The sequence below is a fragment of the Durio zibethinus genome, chromosome 18, assembly GCF_047325235.1.
Source record: "Durio zibethinus cultivar Kanyao isolate XHJ-2024 chromosome 18, ASM4732523v1, whole genome shotgun sequence".
NCBI lineage: Eukaryota > Viridiplantae > Streptophyta > Magnoliopsida > Malvales > Malvaceae > Durio > Durio zibethinus.
The window spans coordinates 4,066,522-4,092,072 of record NC_143179.1 but is presented as its reverse complement, the minus strand read 5'-3'; the positions used below and the strand labels follow the sequence as shown (position 1 = coordinate 4,092,072).

General features: G+C 33.4%; 3 protein-coding genes and 1 pseudogene across 5 annotated transcripts; 3 read left to right on the top strand and 1 right to left on the bottom strand.

Moving 5' to 3' along the window:
- Window positions 1-228: 228 nt before the first annotated feature.
- LOC111298991 (polyadenylate-binding protein-interacting protein 5-like) lies at window positions 229-3,277 on the top strand. Of its 2 annotated transcripts, XM_022893815.2 has the most exons (4): window positions 247-407; window positions 1,300-1,752; window positions 1,874-1,962; window positions 2,857-3,277. In XM_022893815.2, exons 2-3 carry the CDS (start codon window positions 1,321-1,323, stop codon window positions 1,943-1,945), a joined length of 504 nt encoding a protein of 167 aa, XP_022749550.1. In that variant the 5' UTR covers window positions 247-407; window positions 1,300-1,320; the 3' UTR covers window positions 1,946-1,962; window positions 2,857-3,277. The 2 variants fall into 2 exon arrangements, with proteins under 2 accessions (XP_022749548.1, XP_022749550.1); XM_022893813.2 differs by lacking the exon at window positions 1,874-1,962 and having other exon boundaries at window positions 229-407.
- Window positions 3,278-4,066: 789 nt separating this feature from the next.
- Window positions 4,067-7,789, top strand: LOC111298990 (uncharacterized; annotated as a pseudogene). The gene is made up of 5 exons (XR_016329621.1): window positions 4,067-4,261; window positions 4,350-6,354; window positions 6,498-6,579; window positions 7,022-7,228; window positions 7,528-7,789. The product of XR_016329621.1 is annotated as an uncharacterized LOC111298990 (transcript).
- Window positions 7,790-8,478: 689 nt separating this feature from the next.
- On the top strand, window positions 8,479-12,581 carry LOC149513621 (uncharacterized). The gene is made up of 3 exons (XM_089747021.1): window positions 8,479-8,769; window positions 10,726-11,126; window positions 11,794-12,581. Exons 1-3 carry the CDS (start codon window positions 8,605-8,607, stop codon window positions 12,230-12,232), a joined length of 1,005 nt encoding a protein of 334 aa, XP_089603147.1. The 5' UTR covers window positions 8,479-8,604; the 3' UTR covers window positions 12,233-12,581.
- Window positions 12,582-12,910: 329 nt separating this feature from the next.
- Window positions 12,911-18,883, bottom strand: LOC111298989 (uncharacterized). The gene is made up of 5 exons (XM_022893809.2): window positions 18,781-18,883; window positions 16,065-18,128; window positions 14,868-14,988; window positions 14,153-14,212; window positions 12,911-14,069 (listed from the first exon to the last, which is right to left on the bottom strand). The coding sequence occupies exons 2-5, from the start codon at window positions 18,125-18,127 to the stop codon at window positions 13,128-13,130; spliced, it is 3,186 nt and encodes a 1,061-aa protein (XP_022749544.2). The 5' UTR covers window position 18,128; window positions 18,781-18,883; the 3' UTR covers window positions 12,911-13,127.
- Between the last annotated feature and the right edge of the window lie 6,668 nt (window positions 18,884-25,551).

Here is a 25,551-nt window from a genome sequence, read left to right as displayed (position 1 = left end):
TAAATAAAAAATATATTTTATATTTAATATGTCATATTAATTATGATATAATAATTTATATTTTATACATATTTAACATGAAATATATATAATATTGATGCATAAATTGTCAAATCTAAACGGGTTAACCCATTCCATGAGTATTCTAACAAATCCGTAAACCGTAACCCGATTGAAATTAAGTCGGTTTCCAAACAGGTCTAGAACGTCGCTGCTTTTTAAGCAAACGTCCGCTCCCCTTTTTTTATCTCTCTCTCTCTCTCTCCTCACTAAAAAAGCTTTATCAGTGCTGCCCATTTTAATCGCAATTTTCTTCGATCGGTCGATCCTCTTCTTCTTCTTCTTCTTCTCTCTCTCCGTCTCTCTTTTTTGTGTTTCGACGATCTTCAACCACATAGATTTTTCGGGTAATTTCTCTTTCAATTTCGCTTCTCGTTTTTCCTATCATACCAACTCCATCGAAACGCGAATCTTTTTTTTTCTCTAGCGGCAATTCTTTATCGAATTTCTTGCTTTATTTTTCGTTAAAAATTTCTTTCCAATCTTTGATTTGCGTTGTTTTAACTTTTCTATTTGTTTGATCTTTGCGACGCTCTAGATTCGAGAACGTAATCGAAGAACCCAAAGTTTGGGGGAATTTTCGTTACTAGATTGCCATCTTGACAAACTTTTTTTTTTTTTTTTTAAATTAAAGAATTATTTATTTTTCCTTTTTTTTTCTCTCCATTTTCTCTTTGGTTGTTAATGTTCTATTTCGTTATCAGATAATTATATATATATATATATATATTGATTTGAAAGTCATCTTAAGAGTTTGGTCCTATTTTTCTTTTTGGATTTTAATTACAAGCTTTGATTAAAAATTGATTGAGCTAATTCATCTTTTCATTTTTCTTGATAGAGGCTTATTCATTGTAAATAATTGTTATCAATAATTTGGTACCAGCATCTTGTACATGGAGTTTATTTTATATTAGCTGTTTGTTAGATTTTTTATGCTGATTGTTTTTAATCTATAAATTGCTACTTGATATCAATGCCTATGGTAAATGTTAAACAGAAGCCATAAACCGACATGATACTATATTGGATGCGAATGCTACCCAAATTCATTATTCATTACAGTTACGAAGAATCCCTCTTTTGGTTTCTAATTCTTTGGAACTTTACATAGTTATTTTCTTTTATTATACTGCTTTTGCTAATAGGTTCAACTCATATTACATTTTCTTCTTTGTGGGTTATTCTTGATGATTTGTCTCATATTCTAATAATTTTTTTTTTTGGGCTAATGAATAGGATTCTTTGTTCGCAAAGGCAATGAAGCCAGGAGTTTCTTCGTTGAATCCATATGCAGCATCATACATACCTCTCGCCAAAAGGGAGGCAAATGATATCGTGACAGCTAAAGATATTAAGCATGAGAATAAGACTGCTTGGTTTGAACCTTCCTCACACTTTGCACATAACCCACCACACTATAGCAATGTTTCACTTGACTCTGTAACCCATGGCACTAAAAAGCACCAGATTCCTGAAACTTCTGCACTGAAAAGCAATCCTTCCCATGATTCTTTGATGCTAAATCCGGGTGAAATGACTGACAAACAGATTATGGATGAAGAATTTGACATGGATTTGGAGTATCTTCGCATGGCATTTCCTGGTTTATCCAATGAGTCTCTTGTGGATGTCTACTTGGCAAACAATGGAGACTTGGAAGCCACTGTTGACATGCTGAACCAACTTGAGGTAAATTCCGCCTAACTTTATTTTGTAATTTGTAAATATGATTGTCAGAGTGATGTCGGTGGATTATTTTCCTTCATTCCTTCTCATCATGAGTTTTTCTTTTCCCTTGTCTTTTCTTAAGCCATGGGAGAATGAATGTTTGAGCTCCTCTCCTGCTGTACTATCACGCACATCTCCAAATGTCCCGCTATGAAGGGTGCTAATAGTGAAGTAATTGAATTTCTGAATAATTTTCTGATTTTCTTGTCAGATAACTTATTTCACCTGGAGTTATATTTTTGGCTTTGACTAATAACTGTATGACATGACATATTTTGGGATCTTACTCAACTTTCTGGCCCATTTCAGCATAGCCTTGGTTTTCATCTTCATTTGTTTAGTTCTTTTCTTTCTTGCAACTTCTGGCCTCATGATGATGTCTGGTGACTGCAAATGAAAGAGACTTTTCCACCTCTTTTATTTTCCCCCCTTTTCAGCATTCGTCTGATCTTATAGATTGATTTATGTGATTAATTTTTCGTCCATATTTATCATATGTATGTCACTGCACACTTCTGTTGTTCTTATTCACATCAAGTTGAATGTATCAGAAGTGAGGGTTGTATATTAGGCGTTTTGTTCAGTAAATTTGTTTCTAAAATTGTTTTATTCTGTAATTCCATTGATAAGGTAGGTTAATTGGGTGGAGTAAGGGCAATACTTTTGAACTGTGGGCTAGATGTATTTTTCATGCAGCATGCTTCTTGTCTGGTCATTGTGTGACAAATTCTTTATGCAGTCTGCTTAGGCTTATCAGTAGTTCTAGGATTTACAGGTGGTTTTAGACTGAGCCAAATGTTTAATTCGTTTTCTACATCCCTAAGAAATTAAAGAGAAGGAGACAGAAAGAAATGAAAAAATGTTTTGTTTTCCGATAGCTATTGTCTTCCATTTTTTACCATTATTTGACATATGCTGAATTAAGGTCTTTCTTTGATTTCATTGGAAGTGACTTCTGGCGTATATGTCATGTTGAATTTTGAATTAGTTGATGCATGAGTTTGAAAAATGTATTCTTTTACTCTCTTTTGGTATTCATGGACATTGGGTTGATCTCTTCCGCAGATGTACACCGTTGAGTCTTCTGAAACTCTTCCTGACACCTTGGATATTGGTGATGTTTCTGAATCTGGGTCTTCAGCAACCTGTGGTGCTCTTAAACTGAAGAACGTGGCAGGTGAAACCAGTGCTTCTTCATCTGGCTCTTCAGAATCAGCTGTTGCCTCCTGATTGACTTCATCAAAGGATTGCAGTGTTTTTTTTTTCCTTTTTTTTTTTTAATCTTGTAAGTGTTTGTGGATAAGAAGTATGCACAAGTAGGATTCCTTGTTGAGGGCTGAGAAATGTTGTACTTGCTTTAACATTTGAAGGGTTAAGGTTGTATAGTAGTATGCTGCTTGCCTCTGATTTCAATACTGCTTTTGGGGCATATTGTTTGGCGAAAAGCTAGTTTTACATCAGAAATGAAAATGATTCTGTTTGTTCATGTTGTTTGTTTACATTCGCTTGATCATGCATTGATTTTCTTTTTAATAGCTCTAGCTGTGCAATTGGCGAAGCGCCAGCCATGTCATGGTACTATCAGGATAATGCACATTTTGGCCACTGAACCTTTCTCCAATTTTAGGTTTATTATCGTGTATTTCTATTCATTTACCATCAGGCACACTATACCTACGTCTAGTTTTCACTTCTAAGAATCCATGGCCGTGGAAGTGTATTTCTTTTCTTTTTGGTGGAGAAGCTCGTGTGCAGTGAAAAAGAAGAAATCTAGCCTAATCATCAGACAAAAGTTTTACTGTTTTAATTCCTTAGGTAATATTAAAAAATATATATAGAAAAACACAAAAACTCAAAAGCTATTGGCCCAATATTAACAACCAAATGGGGCTAATAAGCTTCAAAATCAAACAGACTCATGCGTAAGCTTTAGGGCCTGTACTTATTCCATCCTAATGTATTAATTGTTAAACAAATCGGAGCGCCCTTTCTCTTCCGAGTTAAACTCAGCCGTCTTACCCAGCCCTCGTTTTCCCTTTTTTCTTGTTCTTTTATTAAACCCTTGTTCTATTTATTTTTGTTGAGCCTTTGTTCTTTTTCAGTTCTACTACCCGTCGGCAGCTGTGGTGCTGCTTTCCCCCTGCTTCATAACATAGAAAGTTTAGCGTTCATTGTTTTCTTTTTCTTCTTTTTTCCTTCAAGTTTCTCAGAAAGCCAAAGGGGTTGCTTACAAAAGCTTTACTAAATGCAATTGTATATCCAAAGTTCAACTTTTAGTTCAGACTTTCCATTCCTTTTTGTTTATCTCCTGCAGTTACTTATCCATGTAGAATTTGCGGAAAGTTTCGTTTTCTTGTGAGTTTTTCTACTTCCTGTGCTCTAAAGACGGTAGATTTCTTTGAAGAAGGCGATACCCATGTTTCCGACTATCCAGAATTGCAGCGCAGAATGCAGAGTTATGCTACCTCAGGTGACTTTACCAATGCCCTCTTTACTCTGAGTTTGATGAAAACCATGCATGGAAAACCGTGTATGATTGCAATGCGTTGGTGTACTAGTACTTGAAATCAGAGAACGTGTGTTGGCAAGAGTTAGTTGAAATGTATATGGCGATGAAAAGATTTGGGCCTCCACCAAATGCATCCACTTTCAATACCCTCCGTAGTGGAATGCTAAATCTTGGTAATTTGAAACGTGCAACTTTTATTGTTGAAGAGATTTACAGGAGTCATTTTGTGCCGTCATTTAGTTCTTTGTTGAAAACCTTGAAAAAGGCGGTCCAAGTAGGGAACTTACTTGATGGTCTTACTGTTTTTGAGCTTATGTTGTGGTATGATTATCCCCCAACAGAACCAACTTTGAATAAATTTATTTCAATGCTTTGTGAAGCCGGGATGGTTTCCGAGGCTTGTTTTGTGTTCTCTGTTCTTTTGAGGAAGGGTTATGTTTATGGTGCATATTGTTACAATCCAATTCTATGGGCTTTATGCAAGTCTGGTCGGAGTTATATTGCTTTGCAATTGTTTTATTTGATGAAGAAGAAAGGGTTTGTTCATAATGTATGTTCATATACTGCTTTGATTTATGGGTTTAGTAGAGAAGGCTTGGAGGATGATGTTTTTCTATGTCTGGATTTCATTCCAAGTGATAGCTGTAAGCCTAATGTGATTACATACATGATAATTGTTAAGTTTCTTTTTGATAATGGGAAGTTTGAGTAGGCTATAGACTTTGTGGGTAAGATGGAAAGGGAAGGATGTGCTCCTGATCTGCTTACTTATAATATTATTCATTGTGAACTTTGCCATAGAGATAGACTGGCTGACATATCTGAGTTCATTTAGGTAATGGATCAAAGAGGTCTTTCTCCTGATTCATACTCATATGCTGCTCTTTGTGGAGGACTACTAATAATAGTAAAAGTAGGGATTGTGTGCAAACGATTGCTTGATATAATTTCCAATGGCTGTACTGTTGATGCTGCTGTTTATAATATCTACTTCCAATGTTTATGTCGAGGGAATAAATCATGAGAAGTCTTATCTTTGTTGAAGAGCATGACGGAAGCAGGCTTTAAGCCAAACAATGTGTCATATAACACAATTTTGAGTGGCTTTTGTAGAGAAAGCAATATTAATGAGGCTTTGGAGCTCCTGGACAATTTTTAGTGGGAAGAAAATGGGCCTGATGTGGTTTCTTTCAATATAATTTTGTCGACTGCATGCAGGCTGGGAAACTCTGCAATAATCCAAAGGATCTTGTATCATATGGAGTATGAACACATTAAGCTTGATGTTTTTAGTTTGTCTTGTTTGGTTCAATATCTCTGCACAATTGGAAACTTTTCAGAGTGTTTAAATTATTGGAGTCCATGATGCATAATTGTCATACTCCAACTGTAGTCATCTTCAATATGCTGCTACATAACCTTTGCAAGAATTAGTTACTTGGAATTGCTTATTGGATTTTCAAGAACTTAAGAAACATCAAGTTCCTTCCTAACGTGACTTCATACAACATTCATATCCATGCTTCTCTAAGAGAGAACAATCACCTTTTGGTTGGTCTATTGTTGAGGGAAATGAATAGACAGAAACTGAAACCTGATGTTTTTACCTACGGTTCATTAATTAGTGGCCTTTATAAGGAAGGGAAGATATCAGTTGCTCTCCAGCTGTGGAATCAAGTGCTAGAGAGGGATTATTTCTAGTGTTGTGATTTACAATACCATATTGCCGGCAGTGTTCAAGAGAGGCAAGTTTTGGGACATTCTCTCATTACTTAAAGTCATGGTAGTGGAGGGGTTTCAACCTGATGAGGTAACTCTAGGGATCCTTAACCAAGTAGTTTCAAACGGTAGGATGAAGAGATTTCCTAAAGTTGCTAAAGTTCTGGAGTGGGTGATAAGCAATGACTTTCAGAAAGAAACAGATCAAAGGGAAGTAGCTGGCTGACTTATCTAGTTTTTGAAGTTTCTTCTCATATTATTGCTCAAAGCATTTAACTATGTCTGTCTTGGTACTTTTGAAGGACCTTTCTGAAGTAGATTCAAGAATGAATTGGGTATGAAGAGTTCTCAATCAATGGTGAAAAAAAAGATTATTTTTATTGCATCTATGTTTTTTTACCGGAGAAAAAAAAAAGATTATGTAAGTTGTCAATGTTGAGAACTGGCTTCTCATGTTCTCTTTTGTTCTGATATGCAGTGTAAGGGAAAAATCCATGGATTCAGAGACATTGATTTGTCTTTGCATCAATAGTGGCGTCAAACATCTTAATGTCGGGAAGGTAACGTGTGTTTATTCTTCTTATCTCTCTCATTCTTTCCCCTCTGGTGACACCCCCTTCTATAATATTTACCCCAGTATCTCTTATCTATCACAATTGCATTCTTATTAAAGAACACAAAACTTAACCCGTCTTACAGTTTTGCTAATTCATCTGCGTGTTATGCATCTTACACAAGGAATTGCTTTGAACTTGAATTTTCTTTCATTTATGCTGTCTAGCTGTGTAATCAAATAATTTTGCTTCAAAATACAGTAGATGTTGGATGAATAGTTTGGTATGGAAGGAATTGATAACATTATAACATTATTTTGTGTTGCATAAAACTTTTTCGCTTTTTTCATCGTCTTTTTTGTTCTAATAGGATTTGTAGCTATGGATATGAACTGATTCTACTTTGAAGCATCCTCATTTAGTAGAATATCATTTGCATTTTTACAAGGTTATGATGATGAACGGGAATCAGGGTGAAAAACTGAAGAAGCAAAAATTGTCCAGAAGAACAATTATTGAATTATATCCTCAAGAACTTGACATGAGTGTGATAAGTCATCACTCAGCAGCTAGGCATCTCTGTTCCACAGCAGCTCTTTTCGTCCACCTATTTTTTGTTTTCACACACAGTTTCTTTCATTACTTCAGCTGAATAGTAAGCACTCCTATTTGGACATGCTTTATATTTTGCTCCATTTCTTAAGTTCTCCTTAGATTACAAATGATGGTGATTTAAATTTATTGTTTACTCATACGTAAACAAGTAATCTGTCTGTAGCATAGCTATATCTAAACTTTATACTTTCTTTTCTATTCATTTTAAACTATCGGTCTAGCAATTTATTAAAAAAATTAAAGATCATGGTGTACAACATAAATGCATTGCTTGCATGTATTTTTGAACTCCTCACCTGTCTATAGTTAGATTTATGTTTTCTCCTTCATTTGACGCAGTCATGGAGGCCATCCACGACCGTGAGTGCCCTAGCTAGACCCATTGAAGAACTGGTGGATCCAAATGTCATTCAATTGGCACTTGGTGCCATGTATTTGTTCTCCCTCTTGTTTTATCTGTGCGTATATATTTGTGTAGACATCCACAATTTCACCTCCCTTGTCTTCATCCGACCGAAATTCAGATATTCGTTGTTCCAACATGAAATGCTTTTCCTTCTAAAATAAATCAATAAATTTGCAATTGAACTTTCTTGAGCAATTCCTTCTAATTCGAATGAACGTTTTCTAATCTCCAGTCTTGGTATTTTAAACGTCCTTCAAAAGAGCTAAAGGTCCAATTCGATGGCGTTGCCCTTAAAAAGAAAGGCATATGCCCCTTTGAAGCAGCATCCAAACAATGTCCTATGATATAGCTTTTTATTTGCATTGATGCGGTACCTTTCATTGTAAAATACAAAGCATGATTTCCTATGAAGAGGGAAAAAAGAATAGGAAAATCAAGCACCAAATTTTAAAATGAAAAAAATAAAAATATATGCTTTTAAGACCAATCACCAACGTAATGATATTAGTTTAATTTCCGTTAGTTTCGGTTATATAAACTGAAGTCTCCAACAAACCCGGTCCTTTAACTCTTAAGAGTACTGATCCCATTGACTCGGTTCCAACGTGGTTTACCAGCCATATTCACCAGAGAGATAAGACAAAAAACTCCGAACCCCTTTCACATTCTTTCTTTTTTACTTTTTCTTTTTTGTCTTTTGTTGTTGAATAACATGAAATTTTGAATCTGTCCAGCATGTCTTATCAACTTCTTTAGACAATGTTAATGTTGTCTGCTGGAAAAGTCTCCATTTTTCATGTTCCAAAGTTAGAACAGTTATCTTGAAATTTATAGATCTTGTTCTGCAGAATTTTGATATATATATATATATATATATATATAGAGAGAGAGAGAGAGAGAGAGAGATTTAAGGAAAAGTTCGTGTTTTTATGATCTGGGTTTTCAGTCAAATTGTTGAAATTTTGATGGTTTATAGGATTTGGATCTAATCATAAAGAGAATAAAGAAAAATGGGGGTGGATTATTATAATATATTGAAGGTGAACAACAATGCAACAGATGATGATCTCAAAAAATCGTACAGGAGATTGGCAATGAAATGGCATCCTGACAAGAACCCGAACAATAAAAAAGAAGCCGAAGCCAAATTCAAGCAGATCTCTGAGGCATATGAGGTAGGTTTTTCCATCCCATCATTTCTTTCTTATCTCTTTAATTGTCAATTCAAGAAAAAGAAAAGAATGGAATTTATACTTTTTTTTTCTTTATAGAGGTTTGATTATGGTATTTGCCTGGAAAGAAACACATAATCTTGACTCTTGTTTAGCAAAGAAGAGGGTGTTAGAATGAATGGGGAAGGCATGAAGAACTTAATGGTTTTTTTTTTTTTTGGAAACTATAGGAAGCTCTAACAGAAGAAAAAAGTTAGATGAAGTTATCCAGAACAGCTTCAATATTCGAATATTGTAGTTTACATGTAAACTTTATTGCTATAGCTTTTCTTGGTAATCAAGGGAATTAGAGCTTATAATAAGAAATCAATGATTGGTAATAGAAGAATAGGAATTTAATGCATTTGCAGAAACCAAATGATGTTAGGCTTTTAAGCTCTTTCAAGATTGCAAATTGTAGTATGTTGTATTCAGGCCAGCAAAGATATTATTATGCTAATTGGGGCAGATTAATGCGTTTAATTTTTTCTTTAGACCTGAGTTATGTTAGACTACTCCGGTGACCTTGGATCAATTATTACAACTTTATAAGTTCGTTAGAATTTAATATTGATTTTGTAAAGATTTTCTTACCCTTTTGTATATCGTTCTCAAACACGGTGTCTTTTTTGCTTTCTTCTGTGTTGCTCATCTTCTAGCTTAATGTAGTCTCTCCAACTTTATAAGCTTTATGATAGCTTTTTAAGGCTCTGTTTCTGTGAATGTTCTATGATAAGTTTATTCTAATCCCATCCTTTCTATGATTTTCAGCTACTACAATTTTTTCTTTTCAAGTTATATAATCTGATTGTCCTATTATAGATTAATTAGGATTTATGAGGAATTGGTTATGTGATTATGTGCTTGAGATTACTTTCTAAACCTGTTTTAGCTTCTAAACTATTGTTGATTTCCTTAGTATCTTAATAATCTGATTAGTTAGTCACATTAGAATAAAACAAGAATACGTTTTATTTTAATCATTGGAAATTAATAGAGTGGGGGTTGTGATTTGGATCAAGAGATTGGTGGTTTTTGTTGGTGCTAGCAAATTTATTTTTATTATGAGAACTTGTTGCCATTGATGGTGCTTTTTGATTAACCGGTGCATGATACTTGGTCTTTCTTCATTGTTGAGATTCATTATATGGTTATTGATGTATTGCTGTTGTGTGATTTCTGTTGTGGGGTTGATTCTTTTCTCTGGGGAAGTGATGGATTTTTTTCTAACCAATGCCCCCAACATGTTCAATATTTGGCCTCATTGAAGCTTCAAATTCGAATAGATGGTTTCTTATTGGTGGCAGACTCTGTAGTTTTTGCGACTTATTAGCTTGGGTTATGTATTTGGAATGGATGATCTTGTGTACTTATCCTTTCATCAATGAAAGTTCTTCTTGCTTTTCAAAAAAAAAAAAAAATTATATATATTTATATATATAGTGGAAGTTAGGGGTCTGGCTTCAAACCAGGACTTTAATGCATATTACAGGGGCTGGTTACCACCAAGAAAAAAGTGCTTAGCCCTAGAACAGGTTGTGCTTACCGTAATCTCAATTTCATTTTTATTTTGAAGACTGATGTGGCCTAACATGTGCCTAGATGGTACCCAATGGGTTCAAATCCCAGCTTGTCATGCATCACTATAGCATAGGTAGCACTGAGAGAGGTAGGAGCTGGTATCCATCAGTTCCCGGAATTTCTAGTTATTAAATATTCAACATTCCAAAATTTAATTATAACTGCTTTTCCTAAATTTAATTTGCACCCTAACAGAATTAGAGTAGTCTCTTTTTCTACTTTATGTTGCTCTAAATTATTATTCTTGATCATGGTGTCTACGTTTTCATACTGGGATTCACTTTTAAATGGAAAAAAATGAAGATGTCCACGGGGAATTAAGTTAATTTTGTGATCCAGGTCTTGAGTGACCCTCAAAAAAGAGCAATTTATGATCAGTACGGTGAAGAAGGGTTGAAAGACATGCCACCACCAGGCAACAGCAGACCATTTGGAAATGGCACTGGTGGGCCACATGGGTTCAATCCTAGGAATGCAGAAGATATCTTTGCAGAGTTCTTTGGAAGTAGTCCTTTTGGATTTGGGTCATCAGGACCTGGTAGGTCTTCAAGATTCCAGTCTGATGGAGGGATGTTTGGAGGATTTGGTTCAACCGACAATATTTTTCGAACTTCCAGTGAGGGGACTGTGCCCAGGAAACCTCCCCCAGTTGAGAGCAAATTGCCTTGCAGCCTAGAGGAGCTGTACACTGGATCAACAAGGAAGATGAAGATCTCTAGAACTGTTGTCAATGCAGCTGGGTATGAATATTCATCTCAGAACCATACTTTTGCTGTTCAATTCCTTCATCTCAGAACTATGCTTTTGCTGTTCAATTCCTTTCTTTTGTTAAATCTCCTATCATGAGCTATTGCTTTCTGAATTTGACTTTCCATAAATGCCTACAGTTTAATCGAGAAACACCTTATGCCATCATTAATGCTTCTCAAGTTTTGAGCAATCTTATGCATGATGCGATATTGCATTTTCTTGACTGAATTTTATTTCAATAAGCTCAGAAATATAATTTTGTTTTCCAAGGAATGAACTAACGAAATTCTTTATTACATTAGTTGAAGCTTTCGTCAAAGATGGAAGCTTTCTATATACCTTTTAGTTCCTGCAGGTTGACAGTCAAAGCATGCATTTTTATGGAAATAGGAGGGAAAAAGAAAGAAAAAACATTTCAAAACACATGTTGGCTGACGAATTTAATTATTTAATGCTTTATGGCATTTTGTTTTTCATGCATGTATTTCATTTTCATGCTGCAATCTATTAATTTGATTGAGATATTCTGGCCTTACTCAACTGGTTGTATTTACATTATTTTGATAATGACATAACTTTTGGTTGCTTTACATCTATCTAAAGCTAGAATTGTTATCTTTAATCTTGCTGATTGAATAATAATTTGAAACCTTACAGGCGGCAAGTACAAGAATCAGAAATATTAACCATTGATGTCAAGCCAGGGTGGAAGAAAGGAACGAAGATTACTTTCCTGGATAAAGGAAATGAGCAGCCAAATCAGCTTCCTGCAGACCTTGTATTTGTAATTGATGAGAAACCCCATGGATTTTACAAAAGAGACGGCAACGACCTTGTTGTTAACCAAAGGGTATCACTAGCAGAGGCACTTGGGGGCACAACAATCAGTCTCATTAGTCTTGATGGCCGCAATTTGTCATTTCCTGTAACTGATATTATCAATCCGGGTTATGAGCTTGTTGTTGCTGGAGAAGGAATGCCAATAGCAAAGGAGCCTGGTAATAGGGGTGATCTTAGGATCAAATTTGAGGTGAAGTTCCCTACAAGGTTGACACCAGAGCAACGAGCTGGACTCAAACGTGCTCTAGGGGGTTGAAGTAGGAATATTTCGTTTGCAGCAGCCATTACTTTCAGGCAGAACTCAAACACCAAAGCTGTCTCTGATATAGTAATAGACCGGCATCTTGGAAAAAATCCAACCCCTGTAACCTAATATTGGCTATTTTTTTTCATTCTTTTCCTTCCCATCTTTTGTTGTGTTATTGCTTATATTCTTGAGACGTAGGGGGTTGAAATTTTCATTGTTGTCCTTTATTCTTTGGTTTGTAACTTGTCTGTCCATCCAAGGTCTATATCTGCAACATGTATAATCATTTTTCCTTTTTGTTTGTAATTGTAACTTTTACAAGTGATAATATATGGATTTATACAAGGACTATGATCAATTACATGTTTGATCAAGAGAACTTCATCCCACTGCCTCCCCCTCAGCTCCAAGAATCAAAAGTCAAAAGACATGTTCATGTGGGTATGCAACAGACCTCAAATCAGGCTTAGAAATTTAAAAAAATATATATTTTTTGTTGGGACAGGGTGGAACGGAATTGAATAGCGATGCCCGTCAAAGTGCCTTGAGACATACAGTTGGTCCAGTTATGACAAACCCAGTTCCAGATATTTCCAAATCAACATGCAAAAAGTAGTTTTAAAGAAATGCTATAAAAGTTATCCGTCGAATTCTGCTTATTTGAATTGCATCAAAAGTGCACGAGAATTGAGAATAAGATATATTTTTTTTTATATTGATGGTTGCAATTTGAGAATAGAGGAAATGATTGTAGATGAAGACAAACTGTCATGTTTGCTTCAACAAGAACTACCATCAATTAAAGGAAGAAGCTACGAAATGAAAAGATTCATCAAAGGTTACAAAAGATAGAAGAAAACTAAACAAAACAGCAACATAAACGCTGGATTTACAAAAGATGGAACTAAAAGCCTCTATTGTTCGGAGCATGCTTTCGCCAGGCAGGATGCCCAGTTCCTTCTGCTGTCCCGTATAATTGAGCTGCATTAACAAATTGCTGGCCTTGGGAACCAGGCGGAGGACACCTCCAAGTTCCCTGTTGCAATGACTGAGTAGCATTCTGTTGACCTTGAACATGCATTGTTTGTAATGCCTGGTGAGGTAATTGCTGAGGTGCATGCATTGGATGTTGAAATCTACTAACTTGGGGTGGTGGGTGTTGCAGCTGCGGCTTTTGGGATGTTTGAGGCTGCCATTCGGGTATATCATCATCGTCATCATCATTCCATTGTTGCATTGGAACCCCGAGGGTTGCACTAGTATTTGGTTGCCCATACTTTTGTATGAGCTCCCTCATTTGATCAACAGGGCGAGGTGATGTTTGAGAGTGTAAATGAGAAGAGGCCATCCCTACTCGCCGGGATTGGAACCCAGCAGGGAGTCGTGGCCCCGATGGGTTTGAGCCACCAGAGAAATTAAACTCAGGTAAGTCATCTTCATCCCGGGATGTGGCAGGGCCAAATCCCGGTGGCACATCATCGTCCTCCTCATCATCAGGAGGTTCGGAATGGAGAGGTCCACCATGAGAAAAAGTAGGCTTTGATGGGAAATCAGTATTCATGTTAGTACTATGCTTTTCTTGCTGTCTCCTAGAAGTGAAGTGTTGCCTTTTTGAGGTGTGTTTATGGTGTGAAGTTGAGTTGGGTGATATTAATTGAGCTCTTCTCCATACAACAACACCAATTAGACCATTATCGATAGCATTAAGGGCCTCAAGTTGGTCCCTTGGGAGGACCTTGCTGAGCATTCCAAGTGTTTTTGCATGCGGTGCGCAAAGATAAAGTTCAGCTCCGGAGGCAGGCTCAACAAATCCCGCTCTCCCATCCAAAGTATATGAATCAGCCGCCTACACAAGGGCACCTAAGTCAACACTCAGATGCCAACTAAACAGGAATAATTATCCAACATTTTTTTTTCTACGTTTCTTACCTCAACCAGGCTCCCACGCTCACTCTCGGTTGATCCCTCCTTGCAAACAAAATGAACCACCTGCAAAACATTAAGAATAACATCAGTCAAACCCCAAAATGAACAAAAACAGACCAAAAAACAGAAAAAAGAAATATTGTTTTTCCAACTGGATTTGAGTATTTCGCTCCGGGTACTCGAATATATAGAGATTATTATTTTGTTTCGAGTTTATACAACATTTCTCGTCTTTGAGATTCCTTAATCTCTCCCACTGGGAGATTAATCTGGAAATATTGGCAACATTTCACATTCATTTCCCGAATTCTTTTCATGTAGACTTCAATTGTATTTGAGCATGGCTTCTTACAAGTTATTCTGCGCCCAATAAGTAATCATAGAAACAACAAAATTTTTGCATGCAACGGCCAATCAGATTAATCCTCCAAAATTTTCATTCCAACTCAATCCAGCCAGAGGGAAATTGACTGATCAGATGTTCAACCTTATTTTTGTTCTGTCTCTTTTGTCTTTTTTTTTTAACTTATTGAATTCGCAGCGACCCAAAGCTTACCAAATTCCATAAACGAGATTGACCCTATGCTCAGCAAATATAAATAAACGGAAGATATCAACTGGGATAAAAAAAAGTTATTTTTGTTCCCCCATTTTTCTTCTTTTTGGACACAATATGGCAGTACAGGAATTTACTACAATTTAAATGAACTTGAGATACCATAACAGTACGACTCCGAGACTTAGGTAGCTCTTGGAGGAACTTCTCAAACGCATCAAGTCTGACTCTGCCTTTGATTTCAAGACAGCTAGGCCAATCCTTTGTAGATGTTTTTTCACCACTGCAGAAGGAAAAATTGGATCCTTAATATACGCAACAAACCTTAACATAAAGATATTAACCTCAATCAATGGAACATCAAAATTCAATGAAAACTCAGAAAGTCAGCATCTCATGCAGAACCAAACCATCCAAAATAAAAAATTTGAAAAAAAAAAAAAACTGACCATAGCCAAATAGGTAATCACGTCAACCAAAAGAAACTGGATATTCCATCAATTCATTTTAAACTTCAACCTAAAAGGCATTGTGCCTCTTCACTATAACATATTATAAACTTTTATAGCATCCAAAAGGATGTTCCTTGATCCATCTACAGATTTACCTTAAACCAAACCACAAATTATAGACCCATGCTTCAAAGCATGCCATTTATCTACCTATTCATATGCTTCTCGAAGCTACTAACATATATGGCACTCTAAAGAGCTAATCCTCGCTTCGTGAAGAATTATTCTTTGACATTGTCCTGTCCTTAAAATACTTGACTTGGTCATCTAAAGTAGAAATAAGCTTTAAAATCTACCATATCCACCCTAGTTATGGGCTAAACATTAAGAAACTAAGATAGTTTTATGATATTACAAACTCGAAAACTTTCCCCAATTCATTTCTAAAAAATTCAGAGGAAAAAACCACCTTCATCAAAGTTGAGTTAATAACAATTTAAATTTAAACCCTGTCTGCTCATTAACAAAGAACAAGATTATAAATAAACATATGCCTGTACATGTAATAATATACAGATAAGATAAAGTTTTATGATATTGAGAACTCCAAAACCTTCCCCAATTCATTTCTAAAAAATTCAGAGGAAAAAACCACCATCATCAAAGTTAAGTTAGTAACAACTTAAGCTTAAGCCCTGTCTGCTCGTTAACGAAGCACATGATTACAAATAAACGTATGCCTGTACATGTACTAATATACAGATAAGATAAAAGGAGCACTGTGATAAATAATAGACAAACTGAGACAAACAGATGGGGACCAAAAAAAATCAACAACAAATTATGTTCAGTAAAAAAAAATTCTAAGAATGGCAGCCTTGCATAACATACCACTTGTAAAACATACCTTTTAAAAGTACAAATGACAGAGGTCGTGGCTGTGATATTTAGCTGTAGCATCCCTTCCCAGACATGTTCACCCTTCAAAGTGGCTACAGAAACTATAGTTTCTGTTTTTGTAGGAATGTCATTCGGCTTAACATCTGAATCAGATTTCAGATTACTTGCATCAATACTTCCAGATTTATCAGGCATTGTATCCACAGGATCTTGTGAAGCTCGACCAGAAGACTTTGAGTCAGACCCAGCTTCCGAGTCATCCTCATCAAAAATCGGTGCTGCTTTTCCAGCATCACCAGGTAAATTCTCAAATGGTGGCTCTGAATCAAGAGATTGCATGAACTCATCAAGGGAAACAATAGGAGGAAGAAAATCAGCATCCTTCAATTCATCTTCTCCTATCAACCCTTGCATTGGATCAGGTCCCTCATCTGAAGAAATGGTAATGGTAAGATTTGGGTCCTCTAGATTACTCTTTTCACCTGCAGTATCTGACTCATCTTTCTTTCCACCAGTTTTAACAGCTGTAGGAGCTTGTTTTGCCTCAGTTTTTGGTCGCTGAGTAATTGAAGTTCCAGCAGAAACTTCCACTGAAGCACCGTCAGTTTGTTCAACCTCCACTTGAAACTCACCCTTATGTGTTTTCCTCACTAGACGTCTAATATCAACTTCTATATCCGGCAAAACTACCATTTGAGCTAGCTCTTCTGCTTTTGCTTGTCGCCACTCTGAAAGCTCTTTAGAAGCTAGCTCCTCAGCACTCATAGAACATAGTCGTTCTGGGGGAATTTTGCCAGACACCACTCTTTCTCTAAGTTCAGGGTTATTACGGTCCTTTAAGTTAAACAATAGAGACCTGCCCTTCTCCTTATACTTTTTATTCACACCTCCAAATAATTTAAAGAGTTCTGCTTCAATTTGATATGCCAACTCTTGCGGAGACTGTAATGATTGTTCCATATCATCTTTTCCCACCTTTTCATTATTTGGGTTTTGTTTCCCAACCGTTTCAATTTCCTTTTTCTTTGCCACATCTACTTCAGGTTCTAATACCCAAGAAAGGCCATTTCCCTGCAAAAGTTCATCTCTTGCAAAAATGTTGTCACTAAATGGAACATCCTCATCAGGTAAAAGATTGCTCGATTGAAATTGCTGCTCATCACATCGCAAAGTTTGTCTAGCATCACTATTATTTTCAACAGCAGCACCATCACGATTGGAAAGCAATATCCCCTGAGGTGCAGCAGATATAGAGCGCACAGCATCAGAATTACCAGAATTAGAATCAACAGAGTGAGAACCCTCTTCTGCCTTCCCAGGAGAACTTACAGCTTCACCATTTGAGTTCTTCTCCACCATTGCATTTTCACCTTGCTCCTGAGAAACCAAGGCCAGGGCACCAGCTAAAGATTCCCGCATCTTGGACCTTACAGATTCAAATGACTCAGTCTGAAACTTTGGTGATGGCCGCATCTGTGCAGCCTGATTCCTAGAAGCCAGCGCAGATTTATTTGGAACTGATTTCTTATTCAATGCTGGAGAAGGCTGTGATCCTGGGGAGTTAGAAACAGACTGCACCTGAACAGTTCTTTTACTAAGTGCAAATATTGGTTGCAACCAAGGCCTGTGTTCCATATGTGCCACTCGTTTGTTCAGCAATGATAACTTCTGTGGAAGAGAATTAGGGGAAATTGGTTCCATTGGTGCCTTACGCTTGTTCAAAGTTGGTAATTGATGTGCTCTCATGCTATCCAACATGGTGGGATTTATTTCTCCAACAGTCTTATTAGACATTAAATACTGCTGTGATAGCTGAGTATGTGCTTGGGATTCGATATGTCCACCTTGCTGGTTTGACACTGAGGATAACTGCGACCCAAGGTCAGCAGACACATATCCCATCAGTCCTATTGGCATACTTGAAGGTATCTGCTGCTGTAAAGATTCATTGGTCCCAAATCCCATCAATCCCATGGACATTGGTGCATCCAATTTGCTGGAAATGGGTTCCATAGGTGCCATTTGGTTACCAGGTATTGATAATTGCTGAGATACCAGATCGTTTGACATGCTAGACCGGCACCATAAAACACATATACAAATACCACAGCGTTGTAAATTAGTAAATAAATCATCAATCCATTGTAATACTATTAATTCAAGCTCGCATGTTCACTTCATCAATGAAACAAAAGAATGACCATGCAAACAAGCTCCAAAACTAAGGAACATATGAAATAGTGATTTAACTTTTCCACAATATGGAATCATTAAAACTATTCAAAATAGAAAAAAAAAAAAAAAAAAAAGAAAGAAAGAAAAGACCGCTGAATAAATATATATACATATATATATTTAACTTAAGGAAAATACTCGATCGATTATTGTAAAAGTCCAAAATTCAGAAAGACGAATAAACGAAAAAGAAAGTAATAATAATACTAAAGAAATTATAACCAATTGCCATGCTTTCAAAGCACAAAATCGAACCAACTGATTAACATTTCCTTCAAATTAAAAACGATATTTAGCCAAAAAAATAAATAACTAGTCATGCAAAGTCAAGAATCATCAAAACAGAAACAAGAAAAAAAAAGAAAAGAGTAACATTTCTTGCAAAGAAACGGATTTAAATCTAAAACCCTAAATTCAAAAAGCATAGAAATTTTCAGAAAAGAGGTTGATTGAAAATAAGGTCTAGGGTTTTGAAGTATGAAGCGTACCTGAATCGAGAGGAGCAGAGCAGAACTGAACTGAGAGAGAGAAGAGATGAGGGTAAAGCTTGATGAAAGCTTATTGGAGGCTTTGAAGAGATTGATTGGTTACGGAGAAATTGTGAACCCTAAATTAATTTAAAAAAGGAAAAGAAAAAATCTAAAGTAATAGTAGAAGATTAAAGATACCGAATGAGTACGACGTCTTTTACGAGTCTTGTGCTTATCCCGTGTCAAAGGCGTTAAAACGTTAGCATTTTCCTAGGGCGGATTAGTGGACTGACAAGTGGGCCATTCTGTCCTTTTATTCGGGCCCACCATGATTTTAAGCCCACGTGTATCGGTTCTGCAAATCGGATCGAATCAAGAATTGACTTGACCCAAGTTCTTCAATGGGTCAGATTAAGATATTTATCAAATCCAAATCCATCGTCACACAGATTTTTTTTATTGGCAATTGATTCATTTTTTTTGTTTAGATTTTTATTGAATTTATGTATTTGCATTTTATTTATCTCATATAAAATATATATAAAATACAAAATTACTTATTTATGAAAATTGTTCATTCATGTCAATATTGACGTGTCAAATACTATACATATTTTTTATTTGAGTAAATAGTACTCATGATTCGTAAATTTTGAATCAAATTTTATTTTAACACTTGAACTTTAAAAAATTATAATTGAGCTTTCTATTATTTAAACATGTATCAATATAATCCTTTCGTTAATGAAATTGTCTAATTTAACAAAAAAGATCAAGTGGCACGATACATATTAAATAGGAAAAAAATTTAATAAAATAAATTTAAATAGTGAAATTAAAAAATTTAAAAGAAAAAATCTCAAATAAAAAATTTCCAATCTTCATTTCATCAAATTCAGCTAACCCAACAATAATTTACTTTTATTGCCAAAAATCTCCATTACACCAACCTTCACCTTTGATCATCATCAATCATTGCCTTTACTATAGCTTACCCGAAACACAAACACCACCAAAACCCCCACCAAACAACCTCCTCACTTATCCAATCGAGACTCATCCTACTTAGCAAAAAAACAACATAACAACATAAGAAAAACTTAGCCATAGTTTGTTTTAAATAATAAAATAATCACAAAAGACATAAAAAACCTCAACAAAAAATAGCTTAAAAAAGATGATTTTGGGTTTTCATAATTTGAAGGAGATTTTTGGCTTGAAAGTTGGAGGAAAAAAAGAAAAAGGAACAATACACTAAAATGGCACATAAGAATAAAATAAACCACACTAAAATGTGATGGGTTCCAAATAGTTGATAACATATGAAGAAAATGAACATATTAACCATAAAATGGCACATAAGAATAAAATAAACCATACTAAAATGTGGTGGGTTCCAAATAGTTGATAACATAAGAAGAAAATGAACATATTAACCATAAAATGGCACATAAAGCTATTAATTATGACACATTGACTTATGAGCTTCTACTCAAATATGCAAAGAGATTCGTACTTATTAACTGGACTGTGAGATATGTCAATAAATTATCTAAACAATAATCGAAAGAAACACTCATTGCATCTTCTCTAGAGAAAACATGTTCATTTTCTTCCCCTGCAGCCATAATCCCACCCTCTCTAGCACCTAAGTTGATTTCCCTAGACCATCATTATTTCTACTTTTCTTCACCTTGAACATGTAAGTTGGTAAAACATCTATTGACTCGGATATGGCTCATCTAGTGTGTGATAAATCCTCTCTAAATCCAAGGACAAAAATAATACAAAGGCAACAGTAAATCATAGCACATAGAATGAAAGGCATAGCATATCCAATACAGCTAAATGTAAGAAAAACCAAAGATAACCTGTAAAATGAATACAAAAAAAAAAAAGGATGAACTCACAGAAAAGGTACAAATGTGTAGTAATAGCAAACATGCCAATAGATAGTGGCTGGTACCTATACATCTTAAGAGCCTTACTAGTACACGAATGCAGACCAAAGATCCAAACATTGCCAACCATAAACCAAACAGCGAAAAAGCAATCTAAAGCCATTTTGAAGTAATCCACTAACGCCTTAATTCTGCACAATAAAACCAGCTAATTGTCAACTAAAGGCTATTGAGCATTATAATTATCATAACGATTTTTTGGTCATTAAACAAATTTGAAAACAAAAAAGAATAATCACTAATTTTTTTATAGTTAAGTGTGATTGACTACTTATTAAAACATACATTTTTAATAAAAATTTTAAGTTAATTAAAATTTTATCAAAAAAAATTTTTTTGATCTGTAAAAACAGTTTAGGTTTGGGAGTCGGTTACGTGTAAAAGAAGAATTAGCACCCCCACAGTGTTAATTAAAAACAATACAAATTAATTATGTATTATCTTTCAATTTTGATAAAAAAGGGTCTAATTTTGGTATTTAAAATTTAATTTCCTTAATTTTCTTTAAAAACATATTTTTATTATTTTAGTATGTTTGAAAAATAAATAAGAACATTACATATTGAAAAATCCTTAAAAATATTCTGATATTCTAATAATATTAAAAGAAATCATCTCACTTATGAATTTTTTAAGAATCGTTACTCGAAATTCTCAAAAGTCCTATCATCAACAATTCATATCTATTTGTAAAATCTATATTTATAATGCATGTAATATAATAGCTATAATTTAATCCCAATAATATTTTAAAATACATTTCTTATTCTATTAAAAAAAGAAAATTTTTTTGTTGAAAATTATTCTAGATGCTCCAATACTTTGACTGTATTTTACATAAATTTTCTCACTTAAAGATTCCTAAAGAATCACTATTCAAACTTCTTTAAGATCTCATCCTTAGATAATTTTTCATTTACTTTTATAAAAATATTAATATTTAAAAATCATGTAATAATATAATTATCTATAAATAAATTTATTTTCTAAAAAAAAACATATTCTTATAAATATTTATATTTTTATCATTTTAAAAAAATTGTTCAAATTAAAGAAAAAAAATAAAAACCTTGTATTGAAAAAAGTTTCTAAATATTCTAATACTTTGATAATTTTTAGAAGTCTTTTCTCACTTAAAGAATTATTATGAATCACTACTTTGACTCTTTAGAGTCCCATCCTCAAAATTTTTCATTACTGTTTATAATTGATATATGCAAAATATGGTGCATATGAATTAATTTGTGATGCTATTGTATTATATAAAAGTTTATATTTAGAGGTGAAAAATAAACAAAATTTTTCGTATTGAGAATCATTTTAAATATTATAATTCTTTGACGATATGTTTAGAAAAATTCTCTCACCTAAGGATTTTTTAAGATTTTCTACTATACTTAATTAGAATCTAGTTCATTGTGAAAAGAAATGATATTTTATTAAAAATTATATATTTAAAATTGTGAAAAATAAACAAAATTTTTCGTATTGAGAATCATTTTAAATATTATAATTCTTTGACGATATGTTTAGAAAAATTCTCTCACCTAAGGATTTTTTAAGATTTTCTACTATACTTAATTAGAATCTAGTTCATTGTGAAAAGAAATGATATTTTATTAAAAATTATATATTTAAAAATGTTGCAATTAAGATTGATAAATTTAAGATTAGTTCTAGCTTTGAAAACAAGGCAAATCTAGTTGAGTAAGAAAACAATGAACTTATTGCAATGATGATCGACATGCAAATTAGAAGGATCATTGAAATTCATATGGCTACTACAAATAAGTTATCTGGTTGGTGGCTAGATTTTGGTACAACAATTCATATTTACAACAACAAAGAGCAATTCAAGAGTTATGAAGAATGAAAGGGACCAAAAAACATCCTTATGGGAAATTATGTTCCTAACAAAGTGATTGAAAAAGGAATGACTTAATTGAAATTCATCTCATGATAGAAATTAACTTTACTTAATGTTTTTCATATTCTTGAGATTAGAAAGAACATTATATCTATAAATCTATTATGTAAGAAATATTTTAAGATTGTACTAGAGTCTATAAAGTTATAGTATCCAAAAATGAAATATTTATTGAAAAAGGATATTCCAATGATGTTATGTTTAAACTAAGAATTAATGAAATAAATAATATTTTTTTATATTGTTAAACATTCTTCTTCTTCATGGCATGTTAAATTAGGACATTTAAATTATCAATATATGAATCATATGTCTAAGCATGCTTAAATAACATACCAAAAAAATCATGACATTAAATATGAAAGCTGTGTCAAACCAAAAATAAATAAGAAACCTTTTCCTAAAGTTGAAAGAAATACATAATTGTTAGAACTTGTATATTCTGATATTTGTGAGCTAAATGATTTATTAACAAGGGAAGAAAAAATGTATTTTATAACATTTATAGATGATAATTTTTGTTATACTTTTATGTATCTAACGAGAACAAAAGACAAAGCTTTTAATAAATTTAAAGAATATAAATCAATTGTTGAAAATCAAAAACAAAAAAAAATCAAAATTCTTCAAATTGATAAGGGTGAGGAATATTTTCTAAATTTATTTTCTTTTTTTTGAGAAGATAATGGAATTATTCATCAAAAGATAGCCCTTTTATACACTTTAACAAATGGTTTAACAAAAAAAAATCTTAGTTGATATAGTAATAGTATGCTGTTAAATGCTAAAGTACCTCTAAATCTTTAGGGAAAAGCACTTTTAACAGCATGTTATATACATAAAGAATTCTTTTAAAGAAATTCTTGAAGAAGAAATTCTTGAAGACACCATATGAACTTTAGAATTATGGTAGATAACCATATTTAGATTATTTTAAAGTGTAGGGGTTAATTGTCTTTTATAAAATATTTAATCCTTATAAATCAAAATTAGAACCTAAAGGCATTAAAAGCATTTTGTTGGTTATGCACAAAATTCAAAAGCATACAGACTTCTTGATTTAAATTCTAATGTTATTGTGGAATCTATTCATGTAGAATTTTTTAAAAGAAAGTTTATATATGATATTGAAATTGATATGAAGAAACAAATTGAAATGATTCCTATGATTGCAAATAAAAGAACAAAATGTAATATTTCTGTTGAACTTAGAAGAAGGCAAAGAACTAGAAAAGAGAACTTTTTGCATTTTGATTTTGTTTCTCCAGATTCTATTGTCTTCTTAGTAGAAGAAAATAGAATCAAAGTGCTTAATGAAACATCAATTCTATTAAAAGTAGAAAAATACCCTAAAATATTTAATGAAGCTATGACTTCAAAAGATGTTACTTTTTGGAAAAAAACTATTAATGATGAAATAAATTTAATTATGTCCAATAATACATGGGTCTTGGTAGATTTATCTCCAGGTTTTAAACCTATAGGATGTAAATTGATGTTTAAGAGAAAATATAATACAGATAGTTTTATATAAACCTTTAATGCAAGATTAGCTGTAAAAGGTTTTAAAGAAAATGAAGGCATAGATTATTTTGATATATATGCTCTAGTAGCTAGAATAATATCCATTAGAGTTCTTATAGCTTTGCTTTCCATTTAAATTATATATGCCTTAAATGGATGTTAAAAGAATTTTTTTAAATGGTGACTTAAAGGAAGAAGTATACATGGAACAACCAGAAAGTTTTATTATTCCAAGTAATGAAAATAAAGTTTGTAAATTAATTAAGTCACTTTATGGGCTAAAGCAAGCTCCTAAACAATGGCATGAAAAGTTTGATTCAATCATATTAGCCAATAGTTTTAAAAATAATGAGCGAATAAATGTATTTACTCAAAATTTACTAAAGAATATAGAGTTATAATATGTCTCTGTGTGGATGATATGCTAATTTTTAGTAGTAATATGATTGTCATAAATGAAACCAAAATGTTTCTTATTTTTAATTTCAAAATGAAATATTTAAATAAAGTTGATACCATTTTAGGAAAAGTTAATAGACATAACAAATGTTTCGTACTTAATCAAAACCATTATATTGAGAAATTACCTAATAAGTTTAAGTATCTTAATATAAAAGAAGCCAATACTTCATATGATACAAGTATAAAGTTAATAGAAAATCAAGGTCATGTAACTACACAACTTGAATATGCTAATGTTATTGGAAGTATTATGTATGCTATGCCTTGTACTAGGTCAGATATAACTTTTGCTATTTGTAAGTTATCAAGATATACAAGTAAGCCTAGAATAAGTCATTGGAAAGTTATAGGAAGAATTCTTTACTATCATAAAAGAGCTAAAGATTTTGGCTTATTTTATTTGGGGTATCCAACTATTTTGGAAAGATATTCGGATGCAAGTTGGATCACTAGTATAAGTGACAATAAATCCAGTTTAGGTTGGATGTTTGCTCTTAAAGATGGTGCAATTAGTTGGGCATCCAAGAAATGAACTTGCATTTCACATTCAATTATAGAATCTAAATTTATCGCTTTAGATACAATAGACAATGAAGCAAAATGACTAAAAAATTTATTAATGGATATAGAGTTGTAGCTACAATCAATGACAGTCATTTCCTTGTATTATGATAGTGAAGTTATTATGTTTAGAGCTTATAGTGACATTTATAATGAAAAATCTAGACATATTGGTTTAAGACATGACTATATCAGAGAATTGATAAAAAAGTCGGGTAATTACCATAATATATGTTAAATTCGCTAATAACTTAATAGATCTTCTTATCGATACGCTACTAAAAATTTGGTAAGAAACATCATAAGTGGAATGGGTTTAAAATTCTTTTAGATGTCAATAATAGGAACCTAACT

Excerpts from the sequence above, each read along its gene's own strand:
- LOC111298991 (XM_022893813.2), top strand. The coding sequence starts at position 1,321 with ATGAAGCCAGGAGTTTCTTCGTTGAATCCATATGCAGCATCATACATA. Across the intron at positions 1,753-2,856 it reads ACATGCTGAACCAACTTGAG|ATGTACACCGTTGAGTCTTC; the intron begins GTAAATTCCGCC and ends TCTCTTCCGCAG.
- LOC149513621 (XM_089747021.1), top strand. The coding sequence starts at position 8,605 with ATGGGGGTGGATTATTATAATATATTGAAGGTGAACAACAATGCAACA. Across the intron at positions 8,770-10,725 it reads AGATCTCTGAGGCATATGAG|GTCTTGAGTGACCCTCAAAA; the intron begins GTAGGTTTTTCC and ends TTTGTGATCCAG. Across the intron at positions 11,127-11,793 it reads ACTGTTGTCAATGCAGCTGG|GCGGCAAGTACAAGAATCAG; the intron begins GTATGAATATTC and ends GAAACCTTACAG.
- LOC111298989 (XM_022893809.2), bottom strand. The coding sequence starts at position 18,127 with ATGTCAAACGATCTGGTATCTCAGCAATTATCAATACCTGGTAACCAA. Across the intron at positions 14,989-16,064 it reads GTCATTTGTACTTTTAAAAG|TGGTGAAAAAACATCTACAA; the intron begins GTATGTTTTACA and ends TTCCTTCTGCAG. Across the intron at positions 14,213-14,867 it reads CTCGGAGTCGTACTGTTATG|GTGGTTCATTTTGTTTGCAA; the intron begins GTATCTCAAGTT and ends AATGTTTTGCAG.